General features: G+C 40.8%; 1 protein-coding gene across 2 annotated transcripts in view; it reads left to right on the top strand.

The window, feature by feature from the left end:
• GPLD1 (glycosylphosphatidylinositol specific phospholipase D1) overlaps window positions 1-16103 on the top strand; it is a 39503-nt gene that overhangs the window by 17932 nt on the left and 5468 nt on the right. For both annotated transcript variants that reach the window (XM_019544260.1, XM_019544252.1), the window contains exons 9-18: window positions 1477-1504; window positions 1967-2106; window positions 3186-3251; window positions 6005-6122; window positions 7222-7361; window positions 8816-9002; window positions 10775-10885; window positions 12160-12234; window positions 13082-13238; window positions 15496-15637. In XM_019544260.1, coding sequence (XP_019399805.1) covers window positions 1477-1504; window positions 1967-2106; window positions 3186-3251; window positions 6005-6122; window positions 7222-7361; window positions 8816-9002; window positions 10775-10885; window positions 12160-12234; window positions 13082-13238; window positions 15496-15637 — 1164 coding nt within the window. The remainder of the gene's footprint in view (window positions 1-1476; window positions 1505-1966; window positions 2107-3185; window positions 3252-6004; window positions 6123-7221; window positions 7362-8815; window positions 9003-10774; window positions 10886-12159; window positions 12235-13081; window positions 13239-15495; window positions 15638-16103) is intronic.

Genomic DNA, 16103 nt, shown 5'->3' with positions numbered 1-16103 from the left:
GTGCTGGTTCTTCCTCCCCAGGTGCATCACCTTGCACTTGTCAGTGTTGAATCCCATCCTATTCTCATCCGCCCACCCCTGTAATGTGTCTAGGTCCGATTGTAGCCTATTCCTCCCTTCAAGTGTGCCCACATCCCCCCACATCTTAGTGTCATCAGCAAATTTGAACAGGATGCTTTTTACCCCCTCGTCCAAGTCACTGATGAAGATGTTGAATAGTGTGGGCCCTGCTGGACCCCATAGCCCACATCCCTCCAGGTCAAATAGGACCCGTCTACCACCACTCTCCGGGTGCGGCCCTCAAGCCATTTAGTGACCCAGTTGACTGTGTAGGTGTCGACAACACAGTCCCCTAGTTTTTTAATGAGAACAGGGTGAGAGATAGTGTTGAAGGCCTTCCGAAAGTTCAGAAAGACTATGTCCACTGCTACCCCTGCATCTAAGGATTTCATGACCTGGTCATAGAAGGCTACCAGGTTGGTTTGACAGGACTTGCCTTTAATGAACCCATGTTGGTTGCCCCTAAGCATAATCTCCCCTGCTGGCCTCTTGTGGACATATGCTGGAATAATTCTCTCAAAAAGCTTACCCAGGATGGAGGTGAGACTAACTGGCCTATAGTTTCCCGGGTCCTTCTTCCTCCCTTTTTTGAAAATGGGAACCACATTGGTCCTCTTCCAGTCTTCTGGCACCACACCAGAGCACCATGAGTGCTCATAAAGCCGTGCCAGGGGTCCTGCAATGACCTCATCTAATTCCCTCAGCACTCTGGGGTGGAGATCATCAGGACCAGCTGATTTATACATCCAGTCCTTCCAGAAGTTCCCTGACTAGATCCTCACTGACCCTTGGCCTATGTGCGCCTCCCCTGGGGCCTGAGGGGGGCCTAGTAGGGGGGCTGATCCGGTCTCTGCTCAGGAAATTGGGGGCAAAGAAGTTGTTAATATAAGGAGGAAAAGTATAATGATTCTTACTGTAAACTGCTGAAATCAGTACAAACCCCTGGTTTTGGTTCAGGATGTAATACAAATTTGGATCATTCTCGGGGCATCATGGTAATTACATTTATGCATACAACAAAGGCTCTAACTTAACATGAAGTAGCAATAAGGAAGAAAATGGACCTTTGAATTAAAAGTAACTAAACTCTGTTAATATCTACTTTTTAAAATCTTGAGGGTGGCAATAACTGTTTTCCAAACAGTTAATTACTAATAGTGCTGAGGAGTTGCAGCCCATTGGGGGAAATGCATAATAAAGTAAAACCACTACTTCTGATATTACATATCTTTTTATGCTGCATTAACAGTCACCAGGGAAATCTCTCAGTGTTGGCTTCCTTAATGTCTGCTGTGTATACTAGTGTATTATGTGCAAAGGATGACAGGGGTTTTGATTTGGGGTATTTAAATCATATTTTTCCACGAAGCACTTTTATCTGAGAAAAATCTTTTTTTTTGTTTTTGTTTTTTGCAGATATGGAGAAAAACTTGCTGTTGCTAAGGTAATTAATTACCTTGCAGCCTACAATAAAATATTAATGTTGAGACACTGTCGGCTTGTCTACACATGCACAGTTACTGCGCAGTAACCAGCATTACTGCTGACTGTTAATACAGTAACTAAAAATTACTGTGCAATATGGGTGGTGTCTACATGTACTGTGCACTAAATATAGTGACTTATGCCAACCTGGACGTAAATTTGATACCTGCATCATGCAGTTAATTAATGTGCAGTAACACATGTGTAGATGCCTTACTGCACAGTAACACTATGTGTGTGGACAGATTTGGGACTAACTTTAGTCCCAAGTCACTTCACATACAACATTATTGTGCTTTAATGCCTGAACAGAAAGAAACTGGCCTAAACCCTCTTACTGTGAATATATTTAATGCACAGTAAATGCATGTGTAGATGTGCCCACTGATCCTTCTCACTGAATGTTTCTTTTGTCTGTTAGCTCTTCCCAACATATGCTGGCAAATCTCCATTTTTGGTGGAGAAGTTCCATGAGTATTTCCTTGGAGGAATGGATGATATGGCATTTTGGTCAAATAACATTTTTCAGCTAACAAGCCATATGTTAGAAGCTGGGACTAGGTGAGATGGTGTTTTTGCCTGTCTATACTATGATGGACTACAAACCTATGGTACGAGCAGATGAGTTTCTTTGCAGAAGTATGATATTGAAGTTCTGATGTGTATAGTTGTTCATGTAGAAATGGGTCCTGTCCCAGAATTAGTCAGAATTTGAAGTTTTTACTTATGCAAATAGCCCTATTTTAATCAGACTAGTGGCCCAATCCAGCTCCTGCTACAGATCATCAGTGAGTTGAAACAAGAATTAAAATGAGCCCCAAGACTTTAAAAAAATTTAAAGTCAAGTTTGTATTGAGCTGGTACTACTTTTATAAAACACTTGTCTTTTACCAGTATAATGTAAAGCTTTAACCATAGTCCTGTGCACTTCATAACACCAGCTATGGAGTAGTGGCTAAATGGGTAATTTTACTGCAACTATATTGGAAAATACGTTTGAAATTGCATATGACTTAAGCTGCTCTGTTCTATCTGTAGTGGATCCAGAATATGCAAAGGTGGTGCAGTGGTGACAGCAAGCTCATTGCATATGCATCTGTCAGCTGAGATTGGAGCTTTTGGCAGGGGAAGGGGATGACTGCATCACTGTACCTCCCTGAATCCATGGCTGTGGTTTATGTTCCAAAAGTGTCACATTATTTAAAAACACTCTAATAGGATTAGCAGGACATTAGTGTGATATTGAGTTGATATTAGTGTGATATTTTAGTTATATAATAAGGTGTTATGGTAGTGTAAGAGTGCTATTGTAGCCATGATGGTCCAGAAATTATCCCAGAGGCAAGGATTTCTTAGGCAGTTGGTTCAATAAAAGATCTCACTGTAAGAAATTTTGCCTCTTCAGTAAAAACATGTGACATTCTAAATCTATGGATTCTAAATACTTCAACAGCGTATTAAAACAAATATCAAAGGGCTTTCTAAGGATTATAATGATGACCTAATTTTGAATGAGCTTGGACTTTGGAGAGAGATTATGTTTTGTACCAGAAAAATCAGAAGGGATGAAAGTTTCTCTTAGTTTAACTTCTGTTAAATAAATATTCAGAAGACATATTGTATTTTGAATATTTCATCAGTGGCTGCTTCATGCCTGAGAACCCGCTATTCATAGACTGCAACAGGAGGCACAGACAGAGCTACAGGTAAGTATAATCACATACCTACTCCCTTCTTGGTTAACACAAAGAAGCCTTTCTGTGCTTGCCTACATGAACTAGCATGAAACCAATTTTGTGGAACGCAAGAGGTAGGTGGTCCCCCTCACACCTGTTCAATGGCTGGCTTCCTCCTTCTGTGAGTAAATATAATTCTCACTGAACTGAAATTGCAACAAATCATATCTGTTGTACCAGGGAGATAAGAGTTAGTCGAATTTGATCATAAGGATTTAGCTTCTTCTCCAAAGACTACAGTCTAGTCTAGGCATACTCTTATTCCCGGAATTTATTATTTTAATTTAAAACCCACAACCATGCTTTCAGTATAGATAGGAAACTACTTTTATCAGCCTAAATATCTGAAGCTTTTGGTATGCTGTTCTTTTCAGTTCACACTTTGCATCTCATCCCTGCTGGAACAATGCAATAGCGTGTGGCCATATCACAACAGATTGGGGAGAGATAATAAACAGGAGTGTAACAGAAAAACAAATTGGCAGAGAAGTGGAAGAGTGCCAGCAAACAGAAGTGGTGAGAAAAATAGAGAGGAGGCAGGATGGCAGGGGTAGAGGACTTGCCTCTGAGCACTTCCAATTTGAGCCTAAAAATCTTTCCACTTTCACTAAAAATCAAACAATATGCTATGCAGAAACTAAAAAATCCCTGGCACAGATCTTTGAGAGTTCTTGGCACTCTGGTGAAGTGCCCGATGATTAGAAGAGGGCTAATGTTGTGCCTATCTTCAAAAAAGGGAGGAAAGTAGATCCGGCAAACTACAGGCCCATCAGCCTGACCTCTATCTTGGGGAAAGTCTTGGAAAAGATTATCAAGGAGGCCATCCTTAAGAAACTAGCTGAAGGCAATATCCTGAGGGATACCCAGCATGGGTTTGTTGTGGGTAGGTTTTGCTTGACTAAACTCATTTCCTTTTATGACCAGGTGACTTAGCACCTGGACAAAGGGGAAGAGATCAACGTCATATACCTCGACTTTAAAAAAGCCTTTGATCTAATACCCCATGATCATCTCTTGGTTAAACTGGCAAACGAAGCCCTTGACATCACCATGATCCACTGGCTGGGGAACTGGCTCCGCGGTAGGACCCAGAGGGTGGTGGTCAATGGGAACCAATCATCTTGGTGTGCTGTGACCAGTGGGGTCCCACAAGGCTCTGTCCTAGGACCTATCCTGTTTAACATCTTCATCAATGATGTGGACATTGGTGTCAGAAGCGGACTGGCCAAGTTCGCCGACGACACCAAACTCTGGGGTAAAGCATCCACACCTGAGGGTAGGAGGGTGATCTAGGCAGATTTGGATAGACTCATGAAATGGGCAGATGAGAACCTGATGGTGTTCAACACTGAAAAATGCTAGGTTCTCCACCTTGGGAGAAAAAACCTACCCCATGCTTATAGGCTCGGTAGTACTATGCTCGTTAGTACTACAGATGAAAGAGACTTGGGGGTCATGGTTGACCACAAGATGGACATGAGCCTTCAGTGTGATGCTGTGGCTAGTAAAGGGAGCAAAACACTGGCTTGTATCCATAGATGCTTCTCAAGCAGATCCCGGGACGTCATTCTCCCACTGTACTCAGCCTTGGTGGGGCTGCAGCTGGAGTACTGCGTCCAGTTTTGGCTCCACAATTCAAAAAGGATGTGGAGAAGCTTGAGAGGGTGCAGAGGAGAGCCACACGTGTGATCAGAGGTCAGGAAAACAGACCTTATGATGACAGGCTGAGAACAATGGGGCTATTCAGCCTGGAAAAGCGCAGGCTCAGGGGTGATCTGGTGGCCACCTATAAGTTTATCAGGGGTGCTCATCAGTATCTGGAGGAATGACTGTTCACCAGAGCCCCCCAAGGGATGACAAGATCGAACAGTCACAAACTCCACTGTGACCGGTTCAGGCTGGACATAAGAAAGAACTACTTCACTGTCCAAGCCCCCAAGGTTTGGAACAGACTGCCACTGGAGGCGGTTCAAGCACGCACTTTGAACACCTTCAGGACACATTTGAATGCTTATCTTGCTGGGATCCTGTGATCCCTGGTGACTTCCTGCCCCTAGGGCAGGGAGTTGAACTTGATGATCCTCTGGGGTCTCTTCTATCCCAAATGTCTATGAAATCTATGAAATAAAAAAGACTGGAGACTGGAGCTAGATATGGTTATACATTTCACATTCTGGAGGAGTCCCTACTTTAATTCTATCACTTTCTTATGGCCTATTTTAAACTAGTGAAGACTACCTTTGGCTGTTTTGAATCCTAGAAACTCTTGCCTTCAGATATGCTATATGTACCTTTACCTAATATTCCATTGAAGTCTATCGGGTTGCAAAGAATGTGAATCAAAGCAGAATTTAGTCCAATATGTTGCTAAGGTACATACCTCATTATCTATACGAAAATAGTAAAATATTAATGTTGAGAAACTAATTACTTCCTCAGATTTACTAGTTTGAGAAAGCTGCAATTCAAGGGAAGTGGAGAATATTTGAGAAGGGTATGTAAAGTGATAACATATAATATATCAAAATAGATGTACAGTCAGGAAAATATTTCATTATATAGAGATTACTATTAATACAGGATATAACATGAGCTTTTACTTCTATTATATATTGTCCTGGCATAAAATATCCAAACCATTCATTAAATTGCATTTAAGGGTATTTACATTAAGGTCCCCTCAAGGAAAATGTCAATCTGTTACTGCCTCTTTATCTCAACAGAATTAAACAGTCCAAAAATGAACACCAAGAGAACATGACATCTTCACTTACAAAAAATGTTGATAATAATATAAACTATACTGAGAGAGGAGTTTATTTCAAGCAAACTTGGGCAACAGTAAGTCTTTCTAGGTAACTAGTGAAAAGCAGATACATGTACAAAATTTGTCTCTGCCATAAATGGTTGTAGTTCCTTAGTCTATAGAGTGGGACAGAGTTTCTACTGGAAAGGTGTAAACAACCATTATTTAATCTGTATTTATTGGGACATATTAAAGATGAAAATAATGTATATTTTGCTCTTTATGGTGAGGTGACAGTGAGCGTATTTTGCAATATAAATGAGTGTATATGGTGCAATATGGTGAGTGTATTTTGCAGTATAAAAATGGGACTGTATATCTTAGCACTCATTTTTCACAGCATAAGCTATTCATTCTCAGGTGTCAAGACAGCTTACACAAAGGACAATAGTGAATGATTGGCCAGTTATGCTCTGGGTCAAGTTTCTAACTCTATCAGAAGCAATACTGGGCCCCCAGCACATACCACATTTAAAATGTGATTGATGTGTTAATCACACCATAGCTAGTAACAGTGTTGCATATGCAGTTGATTAATGGTGCCATAAACTGGCAAACCAGTCACAAAGATGTTCCACAAAATATGTGGAACATCTTTGTGACTCATTTGTTTGGTACTGTAATTTGAATGTAGCATGCCCATACTGAGGTTGACAGTCAGCATGAGCATTTTTTACAGGTCCTGGCACATGGGGACACTGGGATCAGGGAGCCTCTCCCTGATATTGGGGTCCCTAGTAAGGGGATGTCTAAAGTGCTTTGCCTTTGAAGTGCAAGGTATTTTAAAGTGCTTTGCCATGCAGCCCCTGTGGAGGCTGCAGGAAAAGGCAGGAAATGTTGCCGAGCATGGGGATTGCCAAGTTATTTTGATTGTCAGCATTGGCATGGCAGGAGGCATGATTATTGGGATTGGGGATTAGATCCAATTGCACCATTAACTGAATGTCTGCCAACCCCTTAGGGTCTAATCCAAAGTCCGCTGAAGTCTGAGTTATGATTGCATTGACATGACTGAGCTATGGACCAGATTGTTGTTGTTATATAGAAGTATGGAAAATACACTTTGTATGTATATGTGCACAAGCTTCTGTATTTTATAGCTCCATATCTTTTGTAACAATTTCTTTCTTTCAGAATTCCCTCCATTTTATAAATGGAGCTTTTGCAACAAATGTCCGAAAAGTGCTAGCAGTCACACATCAAGATGCTTCTAACCATGTCACCAAACCCACAGCCTTCTACTTCCTAAAATCACCTTATGCTAGGCTTGGATGGTTGGTACCATTTTCTTTCTCCTCTCCATCTCCTCCTTATGTGGCTATTTTGTGGAACAATTGATGTATTAAATCTTTGTTCTTTGGAGAGAGTTTAAATGTAGCATTATAGGCAAAATTCACCAGTAGTGTAAGTACCGGCTGAATAGTATGCTTTGGCTGGGCACTGCTGAAGTGCATTGAGATATGAAGACTTTGGGCTTTGGCTGCATCAGTACTGATAGGGTAATTATTAAAGTTTGGTCTAAACCAATATCTTGATACCAGATAAAGACAGTCTTTGGGAAAAGGTTAGGCATAAAAGAGAACTTTATGGTTAGCCTCTGTTGGATGAACAAGGGTAGTGAGAATCTGCTTCTACTCAAAAATCAGGAAAAATTGAATCCAGTTTTCAGTCTGGTTCTGAACACCATGGCTGGCCTGGGACCATAGTTACCATCTCATCACCATTTGACAGCTTATAAGGAATGGATTGGTTATCTCAGTTCAATTGCTGATGATGCTAATTGGCATTCACCATAGCAGGTTTTGTAGACAATGGATTGAATCTGTGTGGAGAACAACGTCTATCCACCCTCCTCTCCAGGAGAGGATCCATCTTGATTGTATCAGATATATAATGGAAGTGAAATGGAATACATTTGTGCTGCTGTTCTTTTTGCTATATCTGCTCTGGATAGAAAAACAATGACTTAATTTTCCAGGGATGCTAACTGCCACCTTTACAGCTACTAAATTAACTTGACAAATAAATGCCTGTTTGTTCTTGGCCCAGGATTTGAATTACAACTTGACTCTTCTTAAGATTTGAAAATCATAACCTGGGGGGGGTCTGCAAAAAAAAACTGGGCTGCCCATCACAATGCCCTAATAAAATTGGAGACCCCCCCCAGGTTATGATGTTTAAATCTTACAGGGGCTCCCTTGTCTCTTATGGGGGGCTCACCCCCGAGTGCCTCCATAATTCGAACCCTGTCTTTCCCTGACCACTTGCATTCTAGAAGCTCCATCAAGCAACTGAGGTTATTGTTTCTGTGACTTTACCAAGTCCCATGAATAGATCAGAACTTGACCTAGACTAGAACCCATTTGTATCTTGTGTATTTCCATGGCAAATGAAAACAGCAGCTTTTCATGCTCCTTTCCTTAGTTGCTGCTTGGTGATATGGAAGTACTATAAGTCAATAAATAGAAAAGCAGTTTCTGATGATCACAGATCTCCCTGAGTATCACAGCCAAATTAATGGAAATTGACCCTCAGAGCCTGATTTGTTTTGCTCAAGAGAATAGCTTTCGCTTTCAAGAACATATATATAACTTGAAAAAATGGTGTATAAAGTCACAGGGAAATATTGTGCAGAAAGGGGATCTGTTGACCTTGAAATGTGAATATTGCTGTTTGCTGAAGGTTCTGGCAGAAGGGTAACTGGTACCATGTTCTTACTGGCAAACAGGGCGATGATCTCAGCTGATTTAAACCAGGATGGATATGAGGATCTAGTGGTTGGAGCACCAGGATACAGCAGATTGGGCTGGGTGCAGATAGGACGGGTGTACATAATTTACAGTAAACAATCAGGTTTGCCTCCAGTAAACATGAACCTGAACAAGGTAGCGGATCAAGTGCTGGAGGGTCATCAGGTAAGGAGTTAAGACACTTGTTGTTTGAAACTTTTTGGACTTGTATTTTGTGATCAGATGCTTTGGTTGATCACCAATTCCATTGACTTCTTATGCAAGTTATGCATAGTTATGGTTAGGAACCTACTCAGTTTGCAATTTTGCAGATTTTGTGGAGATTGCAAAATTGGGCATCATTTGTCAAACTGGGCAATTTCTGTGAAATCCACAAAAAACCAAACAAACCCCAAACAAAAAATAAAATGCTGGCTCTCCAGTGGGAGCCAACTGTCCTCATGACTGCTGCAGCCCAGCCACACAGCCTGCTGAGGAGAAAGGAGGGAGGAGGACTGCTGGCACGAAAGGGAGCAGCCAAGATGGCTCTTCTTGCCCCTTGCTGATGATTGTTTGAGAGGGCTGCCTTCCCCTCTCCCCCAGTCAGCAGCCAGGGGCAGGGCCACATGACAGACAGCTCTCTCAGCCAGTCAGTTGTGAGGGGGCAGGGCTGCATGATGGACAGCCTCTTTGGCCAATCAGCAGTGAGGATGTGGGGGGACTGTACAATGGACAGCCCTCTCAACCAATCAGTGGCGAGGGGGTGGGGCCACTAGGGCCCTTCAGCCAATCAGAGGCGTAGGAGGTCCATTGCATTAAGCTTGTGAAAAAGACAGTCACTCCTGTGATCCGCCTGTGAATATTGGTTGCCTTCCTCCTTGATTTGGGTAGGTCCCTAGTTATGGTTTCTGAAATGTCTCTCCTATTCAACAGGATGCTGTGTCCATTTAAAGAAAAACTACCTTTGCTTTTATTATTCTTGCAATTTAAATAAAGATTTACTTTATTCTTAAAGGTTTACTCTATTCTTCCACCAAACAAATGAACACTGATACTTTTCTATGAGACTGACATGAAGTCTAGTGTGTGTGATATCATCTGCATATCTGTGGCCATTGCATCTCTGGGTTGAAAACTGCCTTTCACTGCTTTTTTATATGCAGCAGAACTATTTGTGCTCTGAATGTGAATTTGGAGGGCACAGTGTCTATTCTTCTAATGCTGAGGCCTGCATTTTGAGAGTGCCATATATGTTTATGATGGACAGGGAATCTCTCACCTACCTATAAAGAAAAAAAGACTCCTTATAGATTAGTATTGCCACAAGATGCAGAACAGAATAGGAATTCCCAGGTAGTTTTAGTCCCTTTGTTTTAAAGAAATGGTAATCCCCCTCTGCATTCAATCCCCAAACTTCTTTGGTCACATGAGCCTATTAATTGGTTCCCATTAGCACTTTTTAAATTGAAAATCTAACTTGCCACATGTTTCTGTGAAAATGGTGACAGGATGGTGATGCTGAATTGAGAGTGAGCAGCTGAACTAGGAATAAAGAGTCATTTAATTTGCAATAGAAGTCATGCTGTATTGTAAATGTCTTTTATTAATCAGTGGAAGAGATGCATAGGACATACTAGTATGTACCTTATATATATAGAATTGTTTCTAATTCATATATTTGTAAGATATGGGAGGACTCACAGCTATTCTTTTATCAATGATTTTGTGAGTGTACAGACATAGGGACAGTAGGTATCCTAAACATCATCAGTGGTAAATGAAACTTGAGGAGCTTGGTCAGGAGTGTCATACAAAATTGGACCAGACAGTTGAGACCTAATACCTTATGCTGTAATTCTCCTACAGCCTCTAAGCAAAACAGTTCACTATCACATGTCCCCACTTTGTGTATTGGTACATCTACACAGGACAATCTCCTAATCCATCTGATTTTTCAGCCTTCAGGCAGGTTTGGTTCTGCTGTATCAGTGCTGGACTTCAATGAGGATGGAGTTCCCGATCTTGCGGTGGGTGCACCCTCTGTAGGGTCACAGCTTCTCACTTACAAAGTAAGAACCCATTTATTTAAAATAATCTGTTCTTTTTTTTACCCTGAGAAATAGCATTAGAGTGAGAACTTTTGGTATCCTTCAGAGCGAATAAGGCAGGCAGCATTTCACCAGTGATTCTCATTTGTGCCTTGCATTGTAAATGTAGTTGATAATCCTCAGGTATACTGATTAATTGGATGGGCAGCTCTTTGCACATACATTTCTATAATCATAAGGGCTGCAAATTAGACCACAACATAGCAGCACTGAGATGATGAACAGATGAATCTTCATAAAATTCTTACATATTCACTGCATTTATTTGTTTAATAACATGCTGGGTCATTGAGTCCAGTCCTGTGCACAGGCACTCACACCATATACACAATATAATATGAAAGTATCATTGGTGTGTCTGAGCACATCAAACTAGATGATTTTTTGACTGAAGGCCAACTTCATTTGCCACTAGTATCTTTGTCATGGCTGCTACACATATATATGTTACTGTTGGCTTGGATTGTGAATACAGGCAACCCCTGCTTAATGTTGATTCACTTAGCACTATTTTGCTGTAACGTTCATTTGAAATTGACACCTGATTTCACAAGGCATTCAGTGAGTTTTATTATAACGCCCGTGGTCGCCATCTTGGGTCATCAAATACTTTCAGTTTTGCTTAATGCTTGGTTTTTCAGGAACCAATTAAGAGCGCTAAGCGGCAGTTGCCTGTATTACCTTACCAAACCTCAGTTCAGATTTTCAGATTTGACTGGCTATAGACCCTCACACTATAGCCTATGTAGGCTTGCAAATTTAAAAAAATGCAAGATGGTACAGCACTACCTGTATTGAAAAAAGGTAAATCCCAGTAAAGTTTAAAATAAATAAAGGTAGCTATATTACTTGTCTATAATTGATTGAGTACTGTACAAAATTCTGGGTTATTTTTGGTGAAAATACGATATCAAGCCTTGGTTCAGGAACCAATCCCCCATTTATAACATTGTTTCCTATCGGAAAATCGGTTTCAAGTTACAAAGTTTCGACTTAAGACGCAGCTTCCAGGAACCAATTGTGTAATAAGTCCAAGGACTGCCTGTATTACATTTTATTTTTAAGTTTGGGGAAGAAGAGATGACATGCTGTGAAATCTATAAGAAGAAATGAAATCTTTTATTAATAGTCGTTACAGAGTTCATCGCTTTGCTAATTTATATTGTCTGTAAAGTTCATACTGGACCTTTGTATATAAGTTCTCACAAAGCGCTGGCTTTTTTTTTACTGTATAGGGTGCTGTGTATATATATTTTGGAACTGAAGGAAAAGGCTTCTCATCTCGGCCCAACATCACCATAACTTGCCAGGTATGTTTACCAGGAAGAAGGGCAATCCAAGAGCACAGAAACAGAAAGGGAGGGATAGATTACTGTACCACAACTGCTCCTTTTCAAGTGGTCATACTTTGACAGGCTAATCTCCAGAGGATACCTGTGAGAAAAAACAGTCAGATTTGAATTACTTGGGGCCCTTGGCTGTCTGCTGCAATAGAAGAGAAACATGACACCATTAATGTAAAAAAAGGAAGTATTGACAGTTATTGTCTCTATTAGAGGTTATTGTCTCTATTAGAGTCTTGTTTGTGAGGGTGTTGCTAAAATAAGTTATCCCTTCAATTTTTTCAGGACCAGTTATTTAATTTTACTCCTACCACCCACTTTGGGCCAGTATTCCAAAGTTCAGTTGCAGAGCGGGCAAGGATAGTTTATCTGCACTGCTACTCTGGAGCGTCCATTATTGGGGTGACCATAGAGACATTGCTGTCTTCTGCTACTCTTATCTTTGAGTCCCGTCCTACTCACTATGAGTAGGTGTGTCAAACTCAGACCCTGTAATTAAAAAGTAATAGTTTTTGGATACTAGTTGTAAATGGCTAGTATACAAAGAAATGCTGGTTTTATGAATCTAATTTGTCTATTTGAGGTGAGGGATGGCCACATTTTACATGTTCACATGCAGTTAATCCAGAATAGCGGGATGGGGGACTAGGGAAAGAACACTCTCCCCTTAAAGAAATATGTCTGATCTAGGATAGGCAAAATGACTCTTTAAAAGAAACATCAGACCTAATACAATATATGGCAATAAAGCAGTAATCTGATTTAGAGGGCTGCCTTCCACTTCAAGCTTTGATTGGGATACCACCTCTTGCAGTATACCTACTGTAACCTTGGCTGGTCTCTGCTGGCTGCTGACATTGATGGGGATGGAAGATCTGATCTGGTGGCCAGTTCTCCTTATGCACCCGGTGGTGGGAAGCAGAGAGGATTTGTGGTTGCATTTTATTCCTACTTCAACAGGAGCAATCAAGGTGATATTTACTGAGCAAATTACCATTTCCATGTTCCGTGTCTGCAGTGTGTATTTTAATTGATGCCTTTATTTCCCTTCAAATTCTCCACTATGTAAAACATGAACAATCTACTAATTGCCCTAGACTCTTGGAAGGCTTATGTACAATAGTGTCAAACACCCTGAAAGCAAAGAAAGAGCATAAAATATTTTCAAGTATTACCTTAACTGGATACCTACTGACCTGCTGAGGAAAATTTAAGATTAAATTATTCCTGTCTCTATGAGACTAGTTAACAAAAATCATTCTAGTAATGCTGTGATATTGTAAATGCCTTGAATAGTAAGCAGTCAATTTAGATGCACTTCAATTTCGTAGTATGATTTTCAGTTATAAGGTTAGTGCATCTAGTTCCAAAATCAAGGTAGATAGCACCATGCATCATATGCATTAAAATCTGAGGAAAGTCCAGTGATTCCCTAAAATGTCATCAGTCCTTCTATAGGAATGTAAGCCCACAAAAACATGAGCATGTTTATAATTTACTTAGGTAAATAGTGCTAATATATGCAATCATTTGGCTATAAAACAAAAATGAATAGCTAGTTACATGTAAGTGATGTGTAGCAATGAGGAGGGATGGTCAAACCACCAGGAAGGGTTTGACTGGACTTCCTCTCGGTTTGGTAATGGCACAAAAACATTTTGGAAGATGACTGGCTTTTATTATACTAGTTGCACCGTCTTGTGACTGAAGGGGAATTGCAAGTGAACACAACTACTAACTAATGGGTAAGAGTGAAGCAGGATTAATTATTGTGGAGAGGGAGAAAAGGAGGCCAGACCAAGGAAATAGTGGTATGGATGTGTGGAGATGCAAAACATCACCAGCCGAGGTTTTGATTTAGGCAAAAACCAGGTCCATCTGTAACAAAATCAGCATGTGTGAGGTTTTTGATAAATGGCACTAATTTTGATCCACTTCTGTTTCAAATAAAGATGGAACAGTCTTGGGAGTTGCTTTGACATTTGCAAAAACTTGTCAGCCAGAGTTTTAGTTTGTAAAACTAAAACCTCAAAGGAGTGACTTTAGTTTATAACCCCAAAGAGTTATGGTTTTAGGTAAATGGTTTTTGTTTTGTCCTGTTTCTGATGAAAATCTTTCAGTTTGTTTAGACTGGTACAATGCAATTTAAGTATGTGCTTCTAGGAGGTGAAAGCATTCTACAGGTGCTTGTTTAGATCAGGGATATTTAAGATGTAGCTTGGGGCCAGATCTGGCCCATGGAGCCCAATCATTCAGCCTGCAGTGCTGGCTGTGGGTCTCGGATTGGACCTGCGTGCCACATGTAGCACAGCCCAGACTGGTCCTGCATGCAATATGCACTAGATCTACATGCTGCATATGGTACAGTCTGGCGCACACTGCACAGGGCTAGTCCAAGATGTGCTGCATGTGCTGCGTGGGGTCAGTCTGTGGGCCTGATCCAGCCTGTTGGACTGGCTCCATGCCTCTCATCTTCTCTGTGGGATCTGACGAGTTTGATACTCCAGGTTAGGGTGACCCAGCTGAATTCACTGAATAAATCGTTTGCCACTAAATGCTTACTGAAAATTGCTTTGCCACCAAACTAATGCTACAGTGAGGTTTGTTTTTTTTTTTTTAACCAAATTCAAAGGGTATTGGGTGAAGAGGAGGGATAACTGCTTGACAGTAACTCTTCTGTATTGTGCATCCATTCCTATCTCACAGGTAGTGGAGGCTAGACTGTGTTAGCTTAGCCCTATCTTGCTTTTCAGTTTCTGTGGCATGGAAGTGAACACACTGGGCATGTCTACATGGCGTTGTACAGTGACATGGTTACTGCGCTGTGCTTTAGTACTTTCTTTTGGAAGTCCTAAAACATGGTGCAGTAACCACTCACACTGTAATAACCTACCTGTGTGTAGACCCACGTGCTCACTACATCTTCATAGCACGCCATCTAGTTATGTAGCACATTGCTGTCACCGTAGGATGATGTGTAGATGCACCGACTAAGGAGCAGCTAACACATGGTAACCTCACTCCACTCCTGTAATTTACATAACTTGTTTGTTTGTTCGCACTCACAATATGTGATAATTTAGTGGTAACTGGTACCATAGCATAGGAAGAGAGACTTGGTCAAAACAGAAGACTCTTGAAAGAGCTATATATTCAGGAAGCTAATAATCAGTTTTCTGTCCTGGTAAATATTGAGACTTAACATTTACCTCATGTATGGTCTGTCAGGACTGCTGTCGGTAGAGGACGCTGACTGGATGGTGAAGGGGGAAAAGAACTATGCCTGGTTTGGATATTCACTTGACAGACACCAGATGGAGAACATGACCTTACTGTTGATTGGTAGCCCTACCTGGAAGCACTGTATTAGGTGTGTTTCTTGTGACTATGACACAAATCCCTTCTCAAATTTTTTTTCAATTAAAGTCTACTACTATTCTGTTACTATAGAGTAATATTGTTTTGATAAATTTATTGGGGAACTCTTATTTTGGAGGATTATATACCCTGCTCAGAGTATTTCAGATTAATATAGTATTTTTGGTTCTCTTATCCTTCATTTTCCTTGGTAAAATTGGTCTTTGTCTTTTCCTTAGAAAGAAACTCTTCATTGCATTGTTTTTATTTAAAAACACTGTAGCAGGAAGGCAGTCCTAAAAACATTGATATTACAACCCCTATGAGTTATTACTACTTGTGTACATTCAGGCAGTGCCTGTAAGCTTTGCTTATGAGGTAGACCCCATTTTATTAGGTGATGTGCAGTGGGAAACTAGAATTCTAAAGGAACTGGCCGAGGTCATTGCAAGTCCCCTGGCACAACTTTATGAGCACTC

Source organism: Crocodylus porosus, unplaced genomic scaffold, assembly GCF_001723895.1.
Source record: "Crocodylus porosus isolate Cpor-Errol unplaced genomic scaffold, CroPor_comp1, whole genome shotgun sequence".
In the NCBI taxonomy this organism is placed as follows: Eukaryota; Metazoa; Chordata; order Crocodylia; family Crocodylidae; genus Crocodylus; species Crocodylus porosus.
The sequence above is the reverse complement of the archived record's forward strand: the minus strand, read 5'-3'. Positions and strand labels throughout refer to the sequence as shown.